General features: G+C 45.0%; 1 protein-coding gene across 1 annotated transcript in view; it reads left to right on the forward strand.

The window, feature by feature from the left end:
• ETFA (electron transfer flavoprotein subunit alpha) overlaps nt 1–21651 on the forward strand; it is a 49606-nt gene that overhangs the window by 10484 nt on the left and 17471 nt on the right. The window contains exons 5-9 of the mRNA XM_065411934.1: nt 1149–1248; nt 2475–2585; nt 3748–3849; nt 11860–11928; nt 13634–13716. Of these exons, the coding sequence (XP_065268006.1) occupies nt 1149–1248; nt 2475–2585; nt 3748–3849; nt 11860–11928; nt 13634–13716 (465 nt within the window). The remainder of the gene's footprint in view (nt 1–1148; nt 1249–2474; nt 2586–3747; nt 3850–11859; nt 11929–13633; nt 13717–21651) is intronic.

Below are 21651 nucleotides of genomic sequence, written 5' to 3' on the forward strand. Positions count from 1 at the left end.
GTGTAAAAATTTTTTAAATTGTGCATGAAAACCACTAACTAACTCAGTTTTATATTTTTTAAAATGTAAGTGCAACTCTCTTTTTTTTTTTTTTTTTGGTTTTACTTTGTCTTTCACATAAGTATTCCATTAGTAATTCGATCTGGCTTCCCTTAGATGAGCTTTCACTTGCAATCAGTATCAGTCTTTATACATGTTTTAGTTTTCTTCATAAAGTTCTTTAGATGCTTTTTGTCCCAATGCAAATTTTCTTGGCAGCTCTGACTTGATATTTAGCTGGCTAAAAATGGTAGCTTCAGCTTTCTTGTCTTAAGATCTTTGTATGAAGAACCTATTCTCCTATCACCTAACTCTGACCTCTTTGTTTACATTGAGTAGTAAATTTCTGTGGGAGTAATTCAGTGTACCTATTCCTGTAGTAAGGTACTACTTAACATGACTTAAAGGTACCAGAAGTGTGCCTGTATTTTGTGCATGTTGTACAAGTCAGGGGGAAGAACTTAACCCTTGTACTTCTTATTACATATAAGATTTGTGCTGCTTCTATATTTAAAAACATCAGGGAGGATGCTAAGTACATATTTCGTAGTCAACTATATACTAAAAAAAGAGTGTCTTTCTTAAATTTCGTAATTTTAAGATATTGTCAGTTTGGTTTTTTTTGTGTCTGCTCAAGTACAGATTTGTTCCTCACTCTTGGTATTTGGGAAATAACTTCTAAATGTATTTAAAAAAACAAAAAAAACCCCCACAACCTTACTCGTCAGAATCCAGCAATCCATAACTGTCAATTTTGGGAGCAAATGGCATCTATATTCAGTTTTAAACTATTAAAGCAAATAAGCATCATAATTCAACATATTGAATTAAGGGTTTACTTACTGTAAGTCTCATAAAATTTCTAATGTTGTTACAGTAATGGGCTTTCATTTGACTGCAAAGGCTACATGAGTAGCCATACTAGAAGTCTATGGTTTTGTGCGTCCTCTCACAGATAGCATTATATAAAAGTTAAAATTAGGACACTGAATGTATCTTAATTATAGTTCATATGCCAAGCAGATTTATTTTAACTTTCCTTACATATTTAGGGTACAACCTGTCAGCATTTAGAACATTTTGCTAACTTCTCATATTTAACTTTTTAGAATCTTCTTCCCAGAGTGGCAGCTAAACTTGATGTTGCCCCTATTTCTGACATCATTGAGATTAAATCACCTGACACTTTTGTGAGAACTATTTATGCAGGTGAGCAATACAAGACTGTGTGTATGCTGTACAATAAGGACCTGATCCTGCTTACCTGTGTTACCAAAACTCCCATTACTATAACTTGGGATGTGTAAGGAATTTCAAGATAGTGTCCTAAATCGCTATGGTTAACCAGAATGAAACTAGAAAACAGAAGTTTTTTTTGTAAAAACACATAGAATTTTCCCTGGTACTATAGGATTGCAGCTCAGAAACCAGATGTAGCATTTTAATTAACGATCTCTGGTGATGTTTTTCATACATATTGTATTTCTCTGTTAATGTACTTCTGATCAGATTTTGCAAAATGTAAGACATTCAGATAACTGTCTGACTTTATTTAATATGGCTAGCATTAGTTCTGATTTCAGATATCCATAAGGTTATTTTTCGTAGTTATGTAGACATTGATCTGATTATTTGTAATATTTAATTGACTTTTTTTAGTAATCATTTGCAATCTTTGCTTCAATCATAGTTCTCTAATGCCTGTCTGATCCTATGTTTTAATTTTTTAAATTTAGACATGAGCTCATTAGCCTGTTTCTTAAATTTTATTGTGAAAGGATTTTCTTTCCTTAGCCTACATGGTATCTTGTGATAATTGTGATATTACATTTGAGACATGACATAGATGAATTGCAGTGCATTTTAAGTTGCTTCCTTGTAATTGACAGATTTTTTTTTTTTTTTAATGGGAAGCTGATATTCTAGCATTTCTTTCCCCTCCACTGTTCCTAACACCTCCAATTGAGAAAGATTAAGTCAGTTAAGATATCCAAAACCAAATGTTTGTTGTAGTGGGATTGGTTTTTTTTCTTAAGTCATGTGACAGTTTAAAAGGCCTGTTCATGAAATGGAGGCTTTTCATATTCTGTTATGAAGTTAAAATCCTGATCTTTGAAATGTAAAAATACCTAAAAGTGGAGAGCTCATTTGAATGCAGTCATGCTGCTCTGATCAGAAAGGGGAAAAGCATTCTCTCCATACTAGCATGTTTCTCAAATCGTGTGTGATAGGAAGGAAATGTTAAAATAGTTGTAAAATGCAGTTTTAAGCCTCCTGATTTTGGTGACCTAAAACTGCAATTTTAGGGAGATAATCTTGTGATTTTTTTTTTTTTTTTTTTTTTTAACACTGCATTTTCTGCTAGAAGGACTAGTATTTCTTATGATTCACTGATACTCTGTTCTATGTTTTTTGCAAAATGATATCTTTCCTAGGAAATGCTGTGTGTACTGTGAAGTGTGATGAAAAAGTAAAAGTGTTTTCTGTACGGGGAACCTCTTTTGAAGCTGCACCAGTAAGCGGTGGAAGTGCTAGTGTAGAAAAAGGTGGGTGTTGACTTCAATATATTTTCATCTTTTGGTTTTAGTTTTGTGCAAAGCATAACTTGAGTTCACAACATTTCTTATCAAAGTAAACTAATTATAATAATCTTTGTATTGTGCTTAAGAGCTTGTACTTTTTAGTTTTGCCAGCAAAGGAAAGATACATATTGTCTGTCCACTTGCCTTTTCTCCTCTTCTGTTCACACCTGTCTAGTAACTATTTCACTCGTTATGCCTGCTTTTTGGCCTTGTGCTGCAGCAATCTTACAAGTTGTCTATATTTAAAGTTGAACCAGTTTAAGTTTAAATTGCTTTAAAAACCAACTTGGTTAAGTTAGTGTAAAACAGTGTGAACATTCCCATTTTGATTTAATCCAGTTCTATATCAATTTAGCTTAAATTGATTTATCATCACATTAAGATAAATTGATAAACCGATTTAAATCAGTTCGAATGTCCCAGACTGTGTTTTGCACCAGTTTTAAATAAACTAGTTCAAAATAACACTTTCAGTTAAACCAGTGCAACTTTGAATACAGACAAGGCCCTAGTCACATGTGTCCTTTCTTGGTCTGGGGCCATTCAAGACCGTTCCATACATCTGCCAGAGGGAGTCAGTAGCGCCATAAGTATTGCATTTTCTCATCAATGATAATATTCAGGGATGTTGAACTACCGCCTCTGAATCCTTCTCCAGCATTGACCTTGTCAACTCAACTCTGATCAATGAATATTAGCATGTTGCACTGTCATTAGATCACTTAGCCAGCTTGACTCTCTCTCTCTTTTAATAATAGTTGAGCTGCTTCTGCTAAGGAGATACATTATGTGTGTATATTACAAGCCTTCATTTTAGTCCAGTTTAATATGCAAAGTGAAAATAGTTTTCAGTAAACTTTGCATGTAGTACTACAAATAAAATTTAAATTATATATAAGTATAATACGGAGGTAAATTATCTTAGTGGCTAGTAAATGGACTTGTAGTTTAAAGACAGTAGGGCAATTATGAAAGGAATTATTATGGAGGCATATGAATAGAATCCGTGCTGGAATGGATTCCTGGTCACTTGGTTTCCTATGTAGTACTTTAGCTTAAAGCAGAAAAAATATTGCAGTTTTAAAAAATTAAGAAACATGTACTTTTTAACATGTCACATAAGCAGTAACGGCTCCATCACCAGTTGGTCAGTCTGAATGGATTGAGCAGAAGCTAACAAAAAGTGATCGGCCAGAGCTCACGAGTGCAAAGGTGGTCGTATCAGGTGGTAAGTAGATAATATTTAAGTAGTGCTGAGTTTCAGTTAAACTAATAGCTGTAGCAGAACTCCATCTTGACCTGCTCTGCTGTGTCTAGATCAGGCCTGCACAACTCGTAAAGTGGCGAGGGCCATATTACTCCAAAGAAAACAGCTGAGGGCCGACCCCCCGCCCCAGCGCTGCCGAAACACCCCCCCCCAACCCCCCTGAAACACAACACACACACCCCAGCGCCACCCGCCCCGCGGAAACAAACCTTCCTTCCCCAGCGCCGCCCCGCCGAAACAGCTGTGGGCCGAAAAGGAAGGGTGGGGGAGGGGGGGGTGATACTTTAGTAAGAATTTTTCAATTAAAGCAAACAATTGTATGTATGGCACACTAGGAAGGCACTGACAGTGTGTGGAAGCCTGTAGTGTAAAGGGGGGAAAGAAACGGCGTGCATAGGGTGACCAGATCACAGCAGTAGAACCCACTCCCTCCCCGCTTGGCCCCACCATCACACCCCTCTTCACCCCTTAGCCCCCACACTGGCTTGCTGCGTCCCTCCTAGTCAGTCCCCCACCCAACACTCGCCTCCTTTCTCCTCCTCCCTCCCCTGCCAGGAACCCCCATGCCCGCCCCTAGAACCCCTGCTGGCTCACTGCTCGCCTCTTTGCCCACCTGCCACTTGCCCACCCGCTTGCCTCCAGCTCGCCCTCTCGCCTCCCCCAAGTATAAACCCTCATTCAAAGACCCAGGGGTCACTATATTACTGCACACAGCAGTCAATCAATGCAGTTGTAGATAAATCTCTGCATTATGCATTTTTGTATAACTTTTATATGACTTTGTATTGAACCTCGCTAATATGTTATAGCGGGCCTCTAAAGTAGTATAATTAAGGTAAAAGAAAAATGTCTTTTTGCTAGAAGTAGAATAAGATCTCCCCCCACACACTTTGTAATCGATTGCCCTGTTGAATGAGGTGTGAATGAGGAAGGTGTGGAAGGCAAGGACCTCCAGATAGCTGCAACCCTTGGAGAGGGGATGGGAGCCAGACCAGATCAGGCCCAATGCTGCTTGCTCACCCGGATGTAATGGGACAGTGGTAGCCACTCCATAGTTCAGACTGATCCTAACTTACAACTAAGATTCATTTTTAACTTCCGTGTAACTTCTCCACAAAATTACCAGATCCCCTGAGCTCTCCTAGGCCAGGTAGGATTTGTCTGGGAGGTTTGGTAACCTTCAGAAAAGGGGTTTTGCAATTAAGGTATTTCACAAATATCCATCATTCCCTTTCTGAACATTTTCCTAGCTTCCTACCCCCAAAATGGCTTGGCCCGAAACACCAAGTGTCTGGCTGAGTCGGATGGGGGCCTCTGGGTGTTACTAGGGGAGAGCTGGGGGATCACAAAGACCTGTGTCATGTTTATAACATTGACTCTGTAAATTATTTAAACTGCCCTTCTGCTGAGTCTTGGCTCTGCGGCAAGGGCTGCTCTGCAGAGGAAGAAGTGGGGGCCTGGATCGGGTGGGATGTGGCTAGGATTCTTGGGGGTAGGGCAGGCAGGATGGTGAGGAACAGGGAAGAATGATATGGCTGTGGGGTTGGATCCCTGAACTGTTCATTTGTAGACTGTCCTGCCTTTGGGTTTTTAGGGAAGCTGTCGAGTATTTGTAAGTGAGATTTGTTGATGGGCTTTTAACTGGGCTCCTCTAAAATTTACAGCTTAACTCTTCAGCTAATGAAGTGGTTCGGATTTATGTGCAGTATGTCATAGTTCTCTCTTCTCTAAGGTGGGGATGGACATTTGATTTGATCCTGTCCTCCCTTTGCCTTTGCACTGCTGGGGACAGACTTAGCTGCACAGGTTCCCAAAGTGTGGTGGGATTGAGTCCAGAGAGCTGGGTGTGTGCACATGGGGCCAGCTTCTTCTGACTGCGAGATAGAAACAGGGGCGGCTCCAGGCACCAGCGCAGCAAGCGCGTGCCTGGGGCGGCAAGCTGTGGGGGACGGCCTGCCGGTCGCTGTGAGGGCAGCAGTCAAGCTGCGTTCGGCAGCATGCCTGCGGGAGGTCCGCCGGTCCTGCGGCTTCAGCGGCAATTCGGCGGCAGGGACGCTGAAGGCATGGCGCCGGCGGACCTCCCTCAGGCATGCCGCCAAAAGCCGCCTGACTGCTATGCTTGGGGCAGCAAAAACCATAGAGGCACCCCTGGATAGAAAGAAGCTAAATATACATTTAAACGTCGTCCTAAGGTGGCTTTTCCATGGAAGCAGTTGCTGCAGGGACAACAGGCACATGAACCCATGAGGCAGTCCCTGCATTAACCAGTTTTCCACACTATGAAAAAGTTGAAGAACCCCTGATCCAAACACAGCAGCCTGTCTGGTCCTGGGATTAGCAGAGATTCCCCCCAGAGACTGTCAAGCCTTAATGACCCAGTTTTCTTTACCACCCTGGGGCAGTTACTTGAACATTTGGGACCGTCGGGGGCATTCTGCCATTTCCCTCTCCCAATTGCCCCCCCCCCCCCACCACTGGCCACCTGCTTGCCTCCTTGCCGCCCCACCCCTGGCTCACCTACTCACCCTCTGCCACTGTCCACCCGCTTGCCTCCTCAGCCACCCCCCTCCCCCGCCACCGGCTCGTCTGCCCCCCCGCTCGCCTCCTCAGTCGCTGGTGTAGCGACAGAAAAACTTCCCTCTCCCAATTGCCCCACCACCACTGCCCGCCCGCTCACCTCCTCAGCCTCCCCTCCCCCGCTGCTGGCTCACCTGCCCCCCCGCCACTGCCTGCCCTCTCGCCTCCTCAGCCCCCTCCTCCCCCGGCCTCGCTTGCCTCCTCAGCTCCCCCTCCCCGGCCGCTGGCTCACCTGCCCCCCCGCCCACTCGCCTCCTCAGCCCCCCCTCCCCCGGCTCACCTGCCCCCCCCGCTTGCCTCCTCAGCTGCCGGTGTAGCGACAGAAAAACCTCCCTCTCCTAATTGCCCCTCCACCGCTGCCCGCCCACTCGCCTCCTCAGCCCCCCCTCCCCCACCGCCGGCTCACCTGCCCCCCCGCCACTGCCCGCCCACTCGCCTCCTCAGCACCCCCCACCCCTCCCAGCTCGCCTACTCACCCCCTGCTACCCGCTCGCCTCCTCAGCCCCCCTCCCCCACCGCCAGCTCACTTGCCTGGCCTTCTGCCCCCGCCTCCTGCCGCTGGCTCACCCTCACTCTCCACCCTGCCCACCCGCCGGCCAGCCAACCAGCTGTTGGCTTGCCTACACCCCTCCCGTGGGCTGCACAGTGAGCCCACCTTCTCACCCCCCCGCGGGCCGCACAGTAAGCCCACGCGGGCCGCATGTTGTGCAGGCCTGATCTAGATACTATTTTATTTACAGTATGTGGCTCTCTTTTTGGAAAGAGGGCAGATGCCCAACATCATGTAAATCGCAAACTGTGAAAGCTTGTAACAAATGCTGACAAATATTTTAAGGTGGTCATCACATTTAGCAATTCTGCAAATTTAAAGAGATTCATGCAAATATTTTTAGATCCAAATGTGACCTGCATTAAAATTAGTACAACCAGTGTACAATAGCTCAAGAATTATCTGTTAATTAAAAATTCATCACATTATCCCCAAGCAAGAAAATAAAAAGCTACATGACGTAGGCCTTGGCTACACTTGCGAGTTACAGCGCTGTAAAGGCTCCCCCAGCGCTGTAACTCACTCCCCGTCCACGCTGGCAAGGCATTTGCAGTGCTGTATCTCCGTGGTTGCAGCGCTGCATGTACTCCACCTCTCCGAGAGGAATAGCAAGCACAGCGCTGCCGCTGCGGCGCCAGTGTGGCCGCCCAATGCACTGTGAATGGCCTCCAGAATTATTCGGCAGTATCCCACAATGCCTGTTCTAGCCACTCTGGTCATCAGTTCAAACTCTACTGCCCTGGCCTCAGGTAACCAACCATGTGACCGACCCTTTACATTCCCCGGGAATTTTAAAAATCCCCTTCCTGTTTGCTCAGCCCGGCGTGGTGTGGAGTGCTATCAGCGAATCTTTCCAGGTGACCATGCCTCCACGCGCCAAGCGAGCCCCAGCATGGAGCAATGGCGAGTTGCTGGACCTCATCAGTGTTTGGGGGGAGGAAGCTGTACAGTCCCAGCTGCGCTCCAGCCGTAGGAATTATGATACCTTCGGGAAGGTATCAAAGGACATGATGGAAAGGGGCCATGACCAGGACGCCCTGCAGTGCAGGATTAAAGTGAAGGAGCTCCGGAGTGCCTACCGCAAAGCCCGCGACGCAAACGGCTGCTTGGGTGCTCCTGCTGCGACCTGCCGATTCTACAAAGAGCTGGATGCGATACTTGGGGTTAACCCCACCTCCACTCCGAGCACCACCATGGACACTTCAGAGCCGGTGTGTGGTGGGGGAGGAGGACGAGGAGGAGGAAAACGGGAGTAAGGGTGGTGGGCCGGATGGAGACACCCCGGAATCCTTGGAGCCATGCAGCCAGGAGCTCTTCTCGAGCCAGGAGGAAGGTAGCCAGTCGCAGCGGCCGGTACTTGGTGGAGGACAAACAGAAGAGCAGATTCCCGGTAAGCGGGTTTTTTTTTCGGGAAGGAATTTTTTCGGTGCGGGGTCTTTGGGAGAGGAGGGTTAGGCATGCATGCCTAAATGCGGAATAGTGCATTGATGTGGTTTATCACATCGCGGTAATCGGCCTCGGTAATCTCCTCGAATGTCTCATCCAGAACGTGTGCAATGCGCTTGCGCAGGTTTATCGGGAGAGCCACCGTGGTCCTTGTCCCAGCCAGGCTAACGTGTCCGCGCCACTGTGCCGCGAGGGGCGGGGGGACCATTGCTGCACACAGGCAAGCTGCATATGGGCCAGGGCGGAAGCCGCATTGCAGTAGAAGACCCTCCCTTGCTTCCCAGGTCACCCTCAGCAGCCAGATATCATCCAGGACGAACTCCTGTGGAAAATGTTGGGACAGTGTTCAGTATAGGTGCCCCCTGAAGCTGTTGGCTCTCCCCAAGGCACAGAAACCCAGAGGACAGTGCAGCCCTGAAACAATCAGTCCCCCTTACTCACCATTTTGAGGCTCCCGTGGGATGTGTGTGCTCTGTTTCGGACGGGAAAATTATGCTATTGTGTAGACCCTGTGTGTTTTCTACTCCTTAAGTGTGGGGGAATCATTACTCTGTCTGGTATAAACAATGCTGCCTCTGTTAAATGTTGCATTTTGCCTATGCAGCTACATCAACCTTGAGACCTCAGCCGTCCCTCTTATCGCCTGCTCAGAGACTGTAAAGACTCAGGAAGAGACCGCGAAAAAGCAAAGGAGTCATGCCGCAAGAAGTGATGCGGCAATCTATTAAAGAGAATGAGAAAGCACAGGACTGGAGGGAGAGAGAAAGCAGGATCCGCCAGGAAAATGCAGCGCATCGGCGGCAAAGCACTGATAGGCTCATAAGCATCCTGGAGCACCAAGCAGACGCTATCCAGGAGCTGGTAGCCATGCAGAAAGAGGAGCAGTACCGCAAACGCCACCCCCCCCCCCACATCCCTTGTCCCAAAACTTTCCGTTGTGCCCCACTGTCACCTCCAACCCACTTTCCCCAACTTCCGTGTTCTTCACGCCACCCGCTGCCTCCAACACCAGTATCTTCACCACCCAGCCCTGAAAACCACGACCATTACCCTCTGCACTCAACCCCCATCACCATGCAGTATAGCTGTCCTGAAGTGCAGCACTCACTGCACAGCACACCAGACAGGATATACGCGAATCTGTGATTGTACTGTTCCCCACTCCACCCCCTTGTTTCTTTTCAATAAACAATTTTTTTTTCTTTTCAATAAATGGATTCTTTGGCTTTGAAAACATTCTTTATTATTGCATAAAGTAAAAGACTCCTTAGCTCAGGAAATAAACAGGCACTGCAAGTCTGCTTGTCTGCTTAGCAAACACTGATTCCTAAAGATTCGAACTACTGCACTTCACTCCTGTGCAGGGCACCAGATATCACTGCTGGTTTTCAGCCTCAAATTGCTCCCTCAAGGCATCCCTAATCCTTGCAGCCCCGCGCTGGGCCCCTGTAATAGCCCTGCTCTCTGGCTGTGCAAATTCAGCCTCCAGGTGTTGAACCTCGGAGGTCCATGCCTGAGTGAAGCTTTCATCCTTCCCTTCACAAATATTATGGAGGGCACAGCACGCGGATATAACTGCGGGGATGCTGTTTTCGGCCAAGTCCAGCTTCCCATACAGAGATCACCAGCGGCCCTTTAAACGGCCAGAGGCACACTCCACAGTCATTCGGCACTGGCTCAGCCTGTAGTTGAACCGTTCCTTGCTGCTGTCAAGGCTCCCTATGTAGGGTTTCATGAGCCACGGCATTAACGGGTAAGCGGCATCTCCAAGGATCACAATGGGCATTTCAACTTCCCCTACCGTGATCTTCTGCTCTGGGGAAAAAAGTCCCGGCCTGCATCTTCCTGAACAGCCAAGTGTTCCGAAAGATGTGTGCGTCATGCACCTTTCCAGGCCAGCCAGTGTTAATGTCAATGAAATGCCCACGGTGATCCACAAGCGCCTGGAGAACCATAGAGAAATACCCCTTCCGATTAACGTACTCGGATCCTAGGTGGGGTGGTGCCAGAATAGGAATGTGCGTCCCATCTATCGCCCCTCCACAGTTAGGGAACCCCATTTGTGCAAAGCCATCCACTATTTCCTGCACGTTACCCAGAGTCACGGTTCTTCTGAGTAGGATGCGCTTAATGGCCTTGCAAACTTGCATCAACACGATTCCAACGGTCGACTTTCCCACTCCAAACTGGTTTGCGACCAACCGGTAGCTGTCTGGAGTTGCCAGCTTCCAGATTGCAATAGCCACCCGCTTCTCCACTGGCAGGGCAGCTCTCAATCTCGTGTCCTTGCGCCGCAGGATGGGGGCAAGCTCCTCACACAGTCCCATGAAAGTGGCTTTTCTCATCCGAAAGTTCTGCAGCCACTGCTCGTCATCCCAGACTTCCATGACGATGTGATCCCACTACTCGGTGCTTGTTTCCCGAGCCCAAAAGCGGCGTTCCATGGTGCTGAGCATGTCCGTGAATGCCACAAGCAATTTCATGTTGTACGCGTTACGCGGCTCGATAGCATCGTCGGACTCTTCACCCTCACTCTCACTGTCACTTTGGATCTTAAGGAATAGTTCGACAGCCAAACGTGACGTGCTGGCGAGACTCGTCAGCATACGCCTCAGCAGTTCGGACTCCATTTCCCGCAGACAGATCGCGCTGCACAGAAACCGTTGAAAGATGGCGCCAAAGGTGGACGGAAACAGGGATTTCTGGGATGCGAAGCGATGCATCACGGGGCATTGGGACAGGACCCAGAATGCCCCGCACCCACGCCCCCTTCCCACAACCCACGGCGCCAGAATGGGAAAAGGTGCTCTGTGGGATAGCTGCCCATAATGCACCGCTCCCAATAGCGCTGCAATTGCTGCAAATGTGGCCACGACAGTGTGCTGGGCAGCTGTCAGTGTGGACAGACTGCAGCGCTTTTCCCTACTCAGCTGCACAAAGTCAGGTTTAACTCACAGCGCTGTACATCTGCAAGTGTAGCCAAGGCCGTATTTTTATTTATTTTTTGCTCTGCAGTAGGAGAGCTATATAACTAAAGCCAGCAGAGGGAGCACAAATTGACAACAAATCCTGTTCCCAGACTTTAGAGAGAATTGATGATACTGTTGACAACTAAGGAGGCAAACAAGACAGGGCAATGCTGATGCATGGATAAGAAATAACCACATATTAATCAAATGGAACAGAGCAAAATCTGTATGAATTAAAATTTTTATTTTCAAGATTCATAGGGGTGCTTAGAACTGTTGAGTAAAATGTCAAAAGTACCCCTTGCAAAAAGTACTTGAGTGCCTCTGTGAATACAAGTATTGGTAATGTGTGTCATGTATGCATACATTCTCTATTACAAGGTGTTTGAACAGAATATCAAATGTCTCCTTCCTTTTTTTACCTTTAAGGGCGAGGTTTGAAGAGTGGTGACAATTTCAAACTGTTATATGACCTTGCAGATCAGTTGCATGCTGCAGGTAAAAAAAAAATTTATTGTTTTAATTGTGGGTGTTTGAAACTGACACAAAAGAACAAGGCTTGATCACATTAGTGTTTTTTGATAGTCTTTAAAAACCCCATCCAACTACTGATGTAAAATTGCCTTTTGTCTAGGCATTATGGTCTGTTTTGCCATTGATGGCATCTTAACACTGTAAAAAGGAAACACTCTCTTTTCTTCAGGCTGCATGAGTTTGGGTAAAATATCTGAATGGTACCCTTTGTAAGCAGAAAAACTCAACATGGGGAAATTTTTCATATGTATTTTTAAATGGCAATATCACTTAAAGTTTTGGATTCAAAACTTCTTTGCTATGTACAGCATAGGTATTCAAATGCAGACATTCAATGAAAATGGAATACATTAAAGTAATTTTGAATATTCAAGTATAATTATGAATGTCTTTGCTAAATGTAAATTTGTGTCTGTTCATGATTAAAAATACCCAAAGATTAATATTAGCCATTGAAACATTTTAGTATTGTTTTTTTGGGTCGATGATGAGGTGGTATGTCACTAAAAGGAGCACCCTTTAACTTAATCTAGTCAATTAAAAAAAGTGAATTAAAAATAGCTTTAGGTATTGCATCTGCACCAGAGCGCCCCTGACAGTTTTTGTGGTTTTACAGTCACATTTTCTAATTTTTTTTTTTTTTTTAAGTCTTTCCCCTCTGTTAATCTATGATACAAACAGGAAAAACTGACTCTGCATAATGTGGTGGCAAAAATATACAAAGTAAAAAAATATTTTCTCTCTTTATTCAGCGATAGTAATTTTTAGATTTTAAATGCAACAATGAGTAGATATTTTCAAACATGGTTTTGTTCTAAATTGACCTGTTAATTGACTTTTAGGCAATGTTTAGACTAGGGGTGACCAAACTTACTGACTCTCCAAGCCGCATACGATAATCTTCAGTAGTTCAAGAGCTGCAGGGCATGCCTGCCAGGGCTCGGGGCTTCAGCCCTGCGGGGCATGCCTGCTGGGGCTCGGGGCTTCTCCCCCATGGGGCACGCCTGTCGGTGCTTCAGCTCAGCTCCTGCTGAAACCCCGAGTCCCAGCAGGCATGGCTCAAGCCCCAGCGTCCCCCATGCGGGGCTAAAGCCCTGAGAACTCCCCCACCACAGGGCAGAAGCCCCTACCCCCCCGCCCCCCGGTAGGTGGAGAATGCGAGGAGGCTGGGGGGCTCTGAGCTGCACTTTAACTGTAAAAGAGCTGCATGTGGCTTATGAGCCATGGTTTGGCCACACCTGGTTTAGACACTTTAGTTTACAAATAAAAGAAAAATCAAATTTAAGCAAAACATTTATGATATCATGTCCCATGGAGATAAGAGGTCAGTTATGATACAAACATATCATACAAGGTAGATGAAGAGTAAGGGAAAGCACTTGTGTGCAAATATTTTTTTGATGAAGTGAAGGGTGGAAATATGCCAGACTTAAATATACAACTCTTTTTGGTGGTAGGAGTAGGGATTTCCTGTTGCTTATGAAATGCATTAGCACTTAATAACTAGAAACTTCAATCAGTGGTACAGAGAGAGTACTATAAGAATATAATCTTAGGAGGGAAATTTTCAAATACATGCCATTGCATGGGACACTCTGCTAATATACAAACTAAATTTGGCTAGCTAATATTTTAAGAGAAAACACTGAAAATATTTTCTTTCAACCAGTTGGTGCTTCCCGTGCAGCAGTTGATGCTGGCTTTGTTCCCAATGACATGCAGGTTGGACAGACAGGCAAAATAGTAGCACCAGTAAGTATGGAAATATCTATCTTTTTCATAAGAGAACTGTATGTATTCCATGTCATTAATAAAAATATAATCATGTATTTCTAATGCAATGCATATAATGAGTCAAGATTTAATATTGAACCTAGCAGCAGCATCCAAGTACCTCCTATAAAAAAGGCACCTTGCATTTTTAAGGTCACAACAACAGAACTCCTGGTGTAACATTTTTTCCACTTATTGTTCACCTGAAGTGTTCTGCAAGTTACCTCAAGTAGGTGTCTGTATGCTGGATTCCTTTCAGTTGTCTGTGTGAACATGTTGCATCTTTCAAGAGAAGTCATTGACCTACTGAATGCCATCATGGCTGGCATTGGCTTCTAATTCTGTGGATCCTATAACTTTAACTAGTAATTTTGTAGTTAGGCACTTTACAGAGCTGTTCCTCATATGCACACTAATGATGTGGTGTTCTAAGCTCTTAGGTAACTCTTACTGAATTGTTGCACTGTGTGCTAAGCAAAGCTTGTGCAACATATGAAAATGCCAGAACATCAAGCATCAGAGAGCCTGTTGGATTACAAGTTTATGGGAAATAAACAAGGAATGTTGACTATATTGCAAAGTGCTAGTTCAGGGACATCTCAGCTGTGAAATGGTTTATAAAAGTCAAGGATCATGGAAGCATTAGAGGGCATTCTAGAGACAAGGACATCTAAGCTTTTTTGATCTTCAGCCCTAGAGGCAGTTATGAAAAGTTGGAATAGAAAAGACTAATTTTTGGAGGGAGAAGGCTCACTCCAGATGACTGATCACATCACATCAGCAACTTGTAAAAGCTATAAGAAACTCGTATAATCTTGGTGACCGTAGTTAGACTATCAAAATAATTTGGAGTGGATAGACGAGGCTTACTATTTTGTCAATAAATTAATCTTAATTGATGCAACCATGTGGATGTAAATGAGACAGTTAAGAAATCCTTTGGTCAGCATTTTGCTATATTTACTCCTATTTCTTTAAATGCTTTTAAAAATAAGTTGTATAGAGCATTAAAACTTAAAACTTTTTTTAATTGAAAGAATTGTTCAAAGTTAGCTATAGTGCCAAATCACAGGTCAAAAATGCAATATACTGTAACTTACATAAACTATTTTTAATGTCTATCTGTAAGTTGGAATTTAACCAAGCTGAACTGATAGTAAAAAGGTTAGAGTTACTAATTTGAAGAGAGAATTTTGTGCCATAATGCATGCCTACCTTAGATTGAAAAGGTCTAAAAATGCATGTACTTGACCTCCAATGAATCTTTCCTACTGAAAGTTAACTAGTTCAAGCTTGTAGTCAATTCAGTTCTTTAGCTAGAGAGTATGTCTTTATAGCTGAAGAGGAGGTTCACCTAGAAAAGTAATATAATTGGATTCTCTGAAATAGAATAAAGGGATACTAGATACCGAACAGTCCTCGGAAAGAGGTGACTGCAAGCTTTGCTATGAAGATAGTTTAGCAGGAGCCTATAGTATAGTATAGTATATTCTGAAAGTTTTTACTTGAGTGCAGTCACAAAGCAACCTTGTATATTAAGTAATCACATTACTTGATTCCTTAGTTTTCCACTCAGATTAGATAGAATTGAATTCTGACTTAAATCATGCATCGCTGTATTTGTTGTAAAAAGCAGGAAATGACTCTGCTACAAGAAACTGCTGGAGTGTGAGATGTCTGCTTTTCTGTGCTTTTTAGTTTCTGGGGGAAAAGTGTTTCAGTGTATGCTCTTGCTATTCTATTTATAGCTGCTTGCATAGCCCCAGTGGGGGACTGGGATGGATCTGGAATTGGGTTTGTTGTTAAGGACTAGGAAGGTGGAGACTAATTCTGAGAGCTTAGAGGCGGGGAAGAAGGGTGTGAGTCTTGCTTCTTTTTGCCTTCTAATGGGGGGAGGTGCTTTCGTCCATTTAGTTGGTGAAGAAGGTAATGCTCTGGGATACCTCTTTTTCTTTCCTTATTTTTTTTCTGTGGATGTGATGAGCGGGGAGAAATTTTGGTCCTTGACCCTTAATTTTTCCTTGTCTGACTGACTACAGATTTAAGAACCCAGCTCAGCTAGTGCATCACGGGACACTCTGTGAATCCCCACAGTCTTATGAGGTGTGTTTTGCACAGTTAAGAGCTTTTCCGAAATGCTAATATGCTAATACATGACCATATTGCCAATTTTATTGTTTTTTAAACAACACACATTCTTCTTGGAATGTTCCTAGAAAACTTCCATAAAACCTTTCACTTTTCTTCAGTGACTGGAGAAATTAGTTGAATAAGAAACTCAAATACAAATGTTCCATTATGGACATGAGACTTAAGTCTGTGTGCAGTACATTTCATGGTACACTTTAACTTTCACAATAGTTTTGTGTTTGTAAAATCATGTACCGTATATACTTGTTCATAAGCCGAATTTTTTTTAGTAAAAAAGGGAAGCACCAGAGAAGGGGGTCGGCTTATGAACGGGTACAGAGAGGGAGAGGTGGGACACAGTCCCTCCCCCCAACAGAGGGAGCAAGGAGAGGCAGCAGAGCCAGAAGGGAAGAGGCGGGGCCAGAGTCTCTCTGCTTCTGGCCACACTGCTCTCCCCCCAGCCTCCGAAGCAGCTGCAGCTCCGGGGCTGGCAGGCTGCAGCCGTGCCGCTCGGCCCCGCCCCCCAGAGCAGGCTGTGGCTACGCCACCTGGCCTAGCCCGCCGGAGCATGCTGTGGCTGCGCTGCCCGGTCTGGCCCGCCAGAGCAGGCTGCGGCCGCGCTGCCCAGCCTGTTGGAGCAGCTCCAGCCAGGCCAGAGGCATCCTCCCCAGATAAGGTGTGAAGGGATGGGATGGGGAGAGTGTGGGGGTCCCGGGCTAGGGGTGGGGTCACGTGGGGGCTGGTCACAGGGGTTATTCCCCTGACTCCCAGCTTCTCCCCCCCTCAAAAAAATTTCCCCACCAGTTGCTGTCCTGGCCCGTCAGGGTAAGCAGCTGGCGCGCCGGGGCACTTTGTTTACTTAGATTTATCTCCATGCCTGCGGATGCTGGAGGTAAACAAACCATCTCGGCCCACTAGTGGTTTATCCTGATGGCCCGGGAGCCAAAGTTTGCTGACCCCTGAATTATAGAGTTGGCTTATGAACAGGTTATAAAAATTTTCCATTTTTACTTATCCATCTTGGGGGGGCCGGCTTATAAACGAACTGGCTTATGATCGAGTATATACGGTACTTTCATTCTTGAGTTTCATGTATTTTATGGTTGACTGGAGCTGTTGTAATGTTGCTCTTGTATATTTTTGAGTTGTTGTTCCAGACTTTTTACGACATTGGGGTTTATTACTTTAATTTAATGTAGACTTTGTTACTGTTGACTCCAAATGTCTGTTACGCTAGCAATATTTTCTTGAAACTTTTGATATCCAAATAAAAACTCCCCTACTGGGCATTTTAGCTTATAGATAAGGAGGCAAGTTGTGTTAAGATTATCTGTGAACTCAGAGAATATTGTTAGGCATAAGCAGTAGCATGTGTCTGCTGAATCTTAAGCTAAAATCTTTCTTACTAATTGAAAAATCCTATATATCCAATTTAATTTAATATTAATTAGTGACAAGAAACCTTATTTTGTGTTCTTTGCTTTAAGAGTATGTTGTTTACAAAAAGACAGTCCTCTTCTATTACATTGACCATATAAAAATTCTGCTAATGTACGGAATTTGTTCCTTAAAATAAGTACCATGTGCTGTCCCTGTTTTACTAGTGGTTTTTTTTCTTTTTTCTTTTTTAACTCTTTTTAGGACACTCAAATTGAGTAGTTTTGGATACTCAATTCGTTACAAGTCTTTTTGTGAATGCCTGAATATTTGATTAGACGTTTAGATTATTGTAAATATTCATTACACTAATGTAGTTTGGAAAATTACTGCATTCCCAAACAGGTGAACTTATTCTTGCTGAACTGATGGGGAATTTTGTTCTGAAGCAGAGATTTCAATTTACGCAATTAAAATATACCCACCTGCATAGATGTCCACAAAAAGCTAGTGTGTAGGTAAATACAATACTGTGTTTATCAACTGCTTAGATACATGAAAACAAGTACTTATGTCCCATTTATGATAGTATTCCACTTAGAAAAGAACACCTTGGTGTTTCATGGAGATTTGAGCTATTAGCATTAGCAGTGTTGCTGTCCTATAATGGTGTGTAGACTTGTTCTTGAACTGGCACATGGCAGGATTTTCTGTCTAGCATTTAATCATTAAAGCTATTGAATTTTGAAGCTGTTAAACTTGTAAGCTCCTTCACAGAGGGTATATGAGGGGCAGTAAATTGTTGTAAACCTTATGTAGTGTCCTGCAAAACCTTGAAGTTGGGGTGGCTGGATGAGGGTTAGAGATGCTATAGGAGAGGCAGGTGATGTGACCTTCCAGCCTTATAGATCTGCAGGAAAGAGATCAGCAGGTCTCTCAGAGGTTTGGTGCCTCTGTGCTACTCTTTAGCTACCCTTTTCACAATGGCCACATAGCTTCTACAAGAACTGTGCTGCCATTGGCTAGGCCTACCATTTCTCTGGGCAAATGTGAGGGGATGCAAGTCCAAAGATATACTCTGCTGCTGCTTTAGGTATTCAAACAGAGAATATGGCATCCCTTAGTTTCTCCCCCTCTTGCTTCTGACTTTGTCCCCTGAAACTCTGTGGGAGCCTGCTTCCTCTGTAGATGCTGAAACTGTTCTCCTAGCAAATGCTGGGAGAGATGATTCTAAGGAGAACAGCATGTCCTCTGCTTGTAGGAGTGCACTCTAGTTTTAAATGGCAAGTGGAGTAGTCTTTGGGAAAACAGTGAAAGCTGCCCCTTCAGAATCTAAAATGATCTCACTACTAGGAGGAAGATATCCATTTGCTCTTTCATCCAATTATCTCCTCTTGGACTGCCCTAAAACTCCTCTCTCTTTGATATTGACTCTCTCTTTCATATACTTGTAGATAATTGTTCTGTACGCATTAGCTGTCATGTATCCAAACTATTCAGTGGAATTTTTTTCCAGTCTCTTCTTGCAAGTTCTCCCATCCCCTTAATTTAATCAGAAAAATATGAATGGTGATTGGGAATTGTTTAAGAATACTTTACTAGATACATCAAAAGCCACAGTTGAGGAAGAAGGCCATATTGGTTTAAAAACTGACCTGGTTTAGAGGGGAAGTGAAGGCAGATGTGTATGTAAAAATGGAAAAAAGGGGAAGTTGATAGTAATGAATATAAATCTGAAGCTAGGGATTGTAGAAAATTGATAAGACAAGCAAAGGAACACAAGGAGAAATCTATGGCCAGCAGAGATAAGGATAATACGTTTTTAAAAGTGTATTAGGAACAAAAAGAATTCTAACAGTGTTATTGGTCTATTACTTGATAGAAATGTTAAATTATTAATAATGCAGAAAAGGTAGAAGTGTTCAATGAATATTTCTGTTCTGTATTTGTGGGGAAAAAGAGATGATGTAGTCATATCATGATATAACACACACTTTCAATTCCTCTAGTACAGAGGTGGGCAAACTACTGCCCGTGGGCCACATCCGGCCCGCGGGCCCGTTCTGCCTGGCCCCTGAGCTCCTGGCCCAAGAGGCTAGCCCCCTACCCCACAGCCACGCTGCCGCGTGGGCAGCACTCTGGGCAGTCGGGCTGCGAGCTCCTGGGGTAGCGCAGCTGCAGAGCCCGGCCTGAATGGGGGCGGGGGTTCCGGGGGCGGTCAGGGAGAAGGGGTGGTTGGATGGGGCAGGGGTGCCTGGAGGGGGGGGGGGGGAGCGGGACAATCAGGAAGGAGAGGAGGGGTTGGATTGGGGCAGTCAGGGGACAGGAAGAAGGGGTGGTTGGATGGTGCAGGGATCCTGGGGGGGCCATCAGGAAGGAGAGGGGGGTTGGATGGGGAGGTGGGGGAGCAGTTAGGGGTGGGGGGTCCAGGGACAGAGAGCAGGGGGGTGGATGGGTCAGGGGCCCCGGGGGGGGGGGGCCATCGGGTGCGAGAAGTGGGGGGGGGTCAGATAGGGGGCGGGGACCAGACCATGCCTGGCTGTTTGGGGAGGCACAGCCTCCCCTAACCGGCCCTCCATACAATTTCGGAAACCCGATGTGGCCCTCAGGCCAAAAAGTTTGCCTGCCCCTGCTCTAGTATCTCAGGAGGAGATTAAACAGCACCTACAGAAGTTAGACATTTTTAAATCAGCTGGTCCAGATAACTTGTATCCAAGAGTTTTGAAAGAGCTGGCTGAGGAGCTCACTGCAGCACTAATGTTGATTTTTTTCAGTAAGTCTTGGAATACTGGGGAAGTTAATATTTTGTGCGAAAATTTAAAAAGGGGCTGAGGGGTTCAGAGTGTGGGAGGAATCTCAGGACTGGGATGCAGGGGTGTGAGGGCTCCAGCTGGGGGTGTGGGCTCTGGGGTGGGGCCTGGGATGAGGGGTTTGGGGTTCAGGAGAGTGCTATGGGGCTGCGGCAGGGAGAGAGGACTCCCCCCAGCTCTTTCTCCCACAGCAGCACCTGCACTGGTGGGAGGGGTGCCTCTCCCTGCCGCGGCAGCTCTGGGGCTGTGGGGGAGAGGTGCCTTTCCCTGTTGTGGCAGCTCCGGGGCTGGGGCTGCAGGATAGGTGCCCCTCCCCCAGCCGTGACAGGTCTGGGCCACAGCTGGAGGCTGGGCCGGGGCGGGTTCCCTGAGCACCTGCTTGGTGCTAAATGGGCTGCTGCACGGCCGCACCGCTTACAGGGAATTTAGGCCCCAGACAGTTGCCCTGCTTGCTACCTCCTAATGCTGGCATGGGCTTTTAATCTACTGGATATGCAGAAAAACAGTTGTGGCATAGGTGGGCTGTGGAGATTTTTATAGCATGTTGTGGGGGGCCTCAGAAAGAAAAAGGTTGAGAACCCCTGGTTTAATAGATGTGACTAAGCGTGGGATGTAAGTCTAAAATATTTGAAGGGCACAAACACCAAGGATGGAGAACAACAACTTGGGACTTGTGTACATTTCAGAATTAACTTGGATTAAGGTAGGGTATGAGTTTAAAGCACAATAACTATTATGCAGATATTCTCATTCCATGTGTAGACAAACCCTTAAGTGAGGTACATCCCATATAACTAGGAATAACAGGATGAAATTGAGAAAGGGAAAATGGAGCCTGAATAGTAGGGAACATTTCCTGGTGCTGAGATACATTAGGCAGTGGAATAGTTTCCCCAGGGGAGTGGTGGAAGCTCCATCACTTTGGGCATTTAAAGGAAGACTGGACAAAAAATAAAAATCTACTTTTCTATGAAGCACTGCACTAGACAATCTCTCCTTCATGTGATGCATCACACTTTTTTGACCGTTTTGTTCAGTCCATCTGAGGCAACATCGTATACTTCAAAGCTGCATTATTGTATTTATTGCGTTCTTTTAATGTGCTAATTCCATTATTAAACCAGGGGAAAACAGCAATCAGATATTTTGTGTAGGCTGATTTATTCTTTATATTAGTGGCTCATGTTACTCAGGTGCTTGCAAATTCTTTTCTCAATATGTATTCCATTATTTTCCTTGGGATTATTTACTTGTCCCATCTGGTGAATGGTATCTATGCAACTTGTTCTCTTTTTTGGGGTGTGAGGTTGGTACCACTTTGTCTTTATTCCAGTATTCATGTTCTTTCTCAGATCTCTGACTCCCTTTCAAAGTAATTGCTAACAGTAAGTGAACTAGTTAATTCCCTTAGGTCCCTAGGCTGTATGTCATCTGGACCTCCTTATTTGTACATACTCACTTTTTTTTTTTTTTTTAATAGTATTCCCCTACTTGCTTATCAACAGCTATATGGACAAAATTTTCGTTACTTCCTAATTGTCCATAGGTACAAGAGCATGTTGAGATAGCTAAAGTTTCAGTAATCGAGCACATGGTG

The sequence above is a fragment of the Emys orbicularis genome, chromosome 10 (assembly GCF_028017835.1).
Source record: "Emys orbicularis isolate rEmyOrb1 chromosome 10, rEmyOrb1.hap1, whole genome shotgun sequence".
NCBI lineage: Eukaryota > Metazoa > Chordata > Testudines > Emydidae > Emys > Emys orbicularis.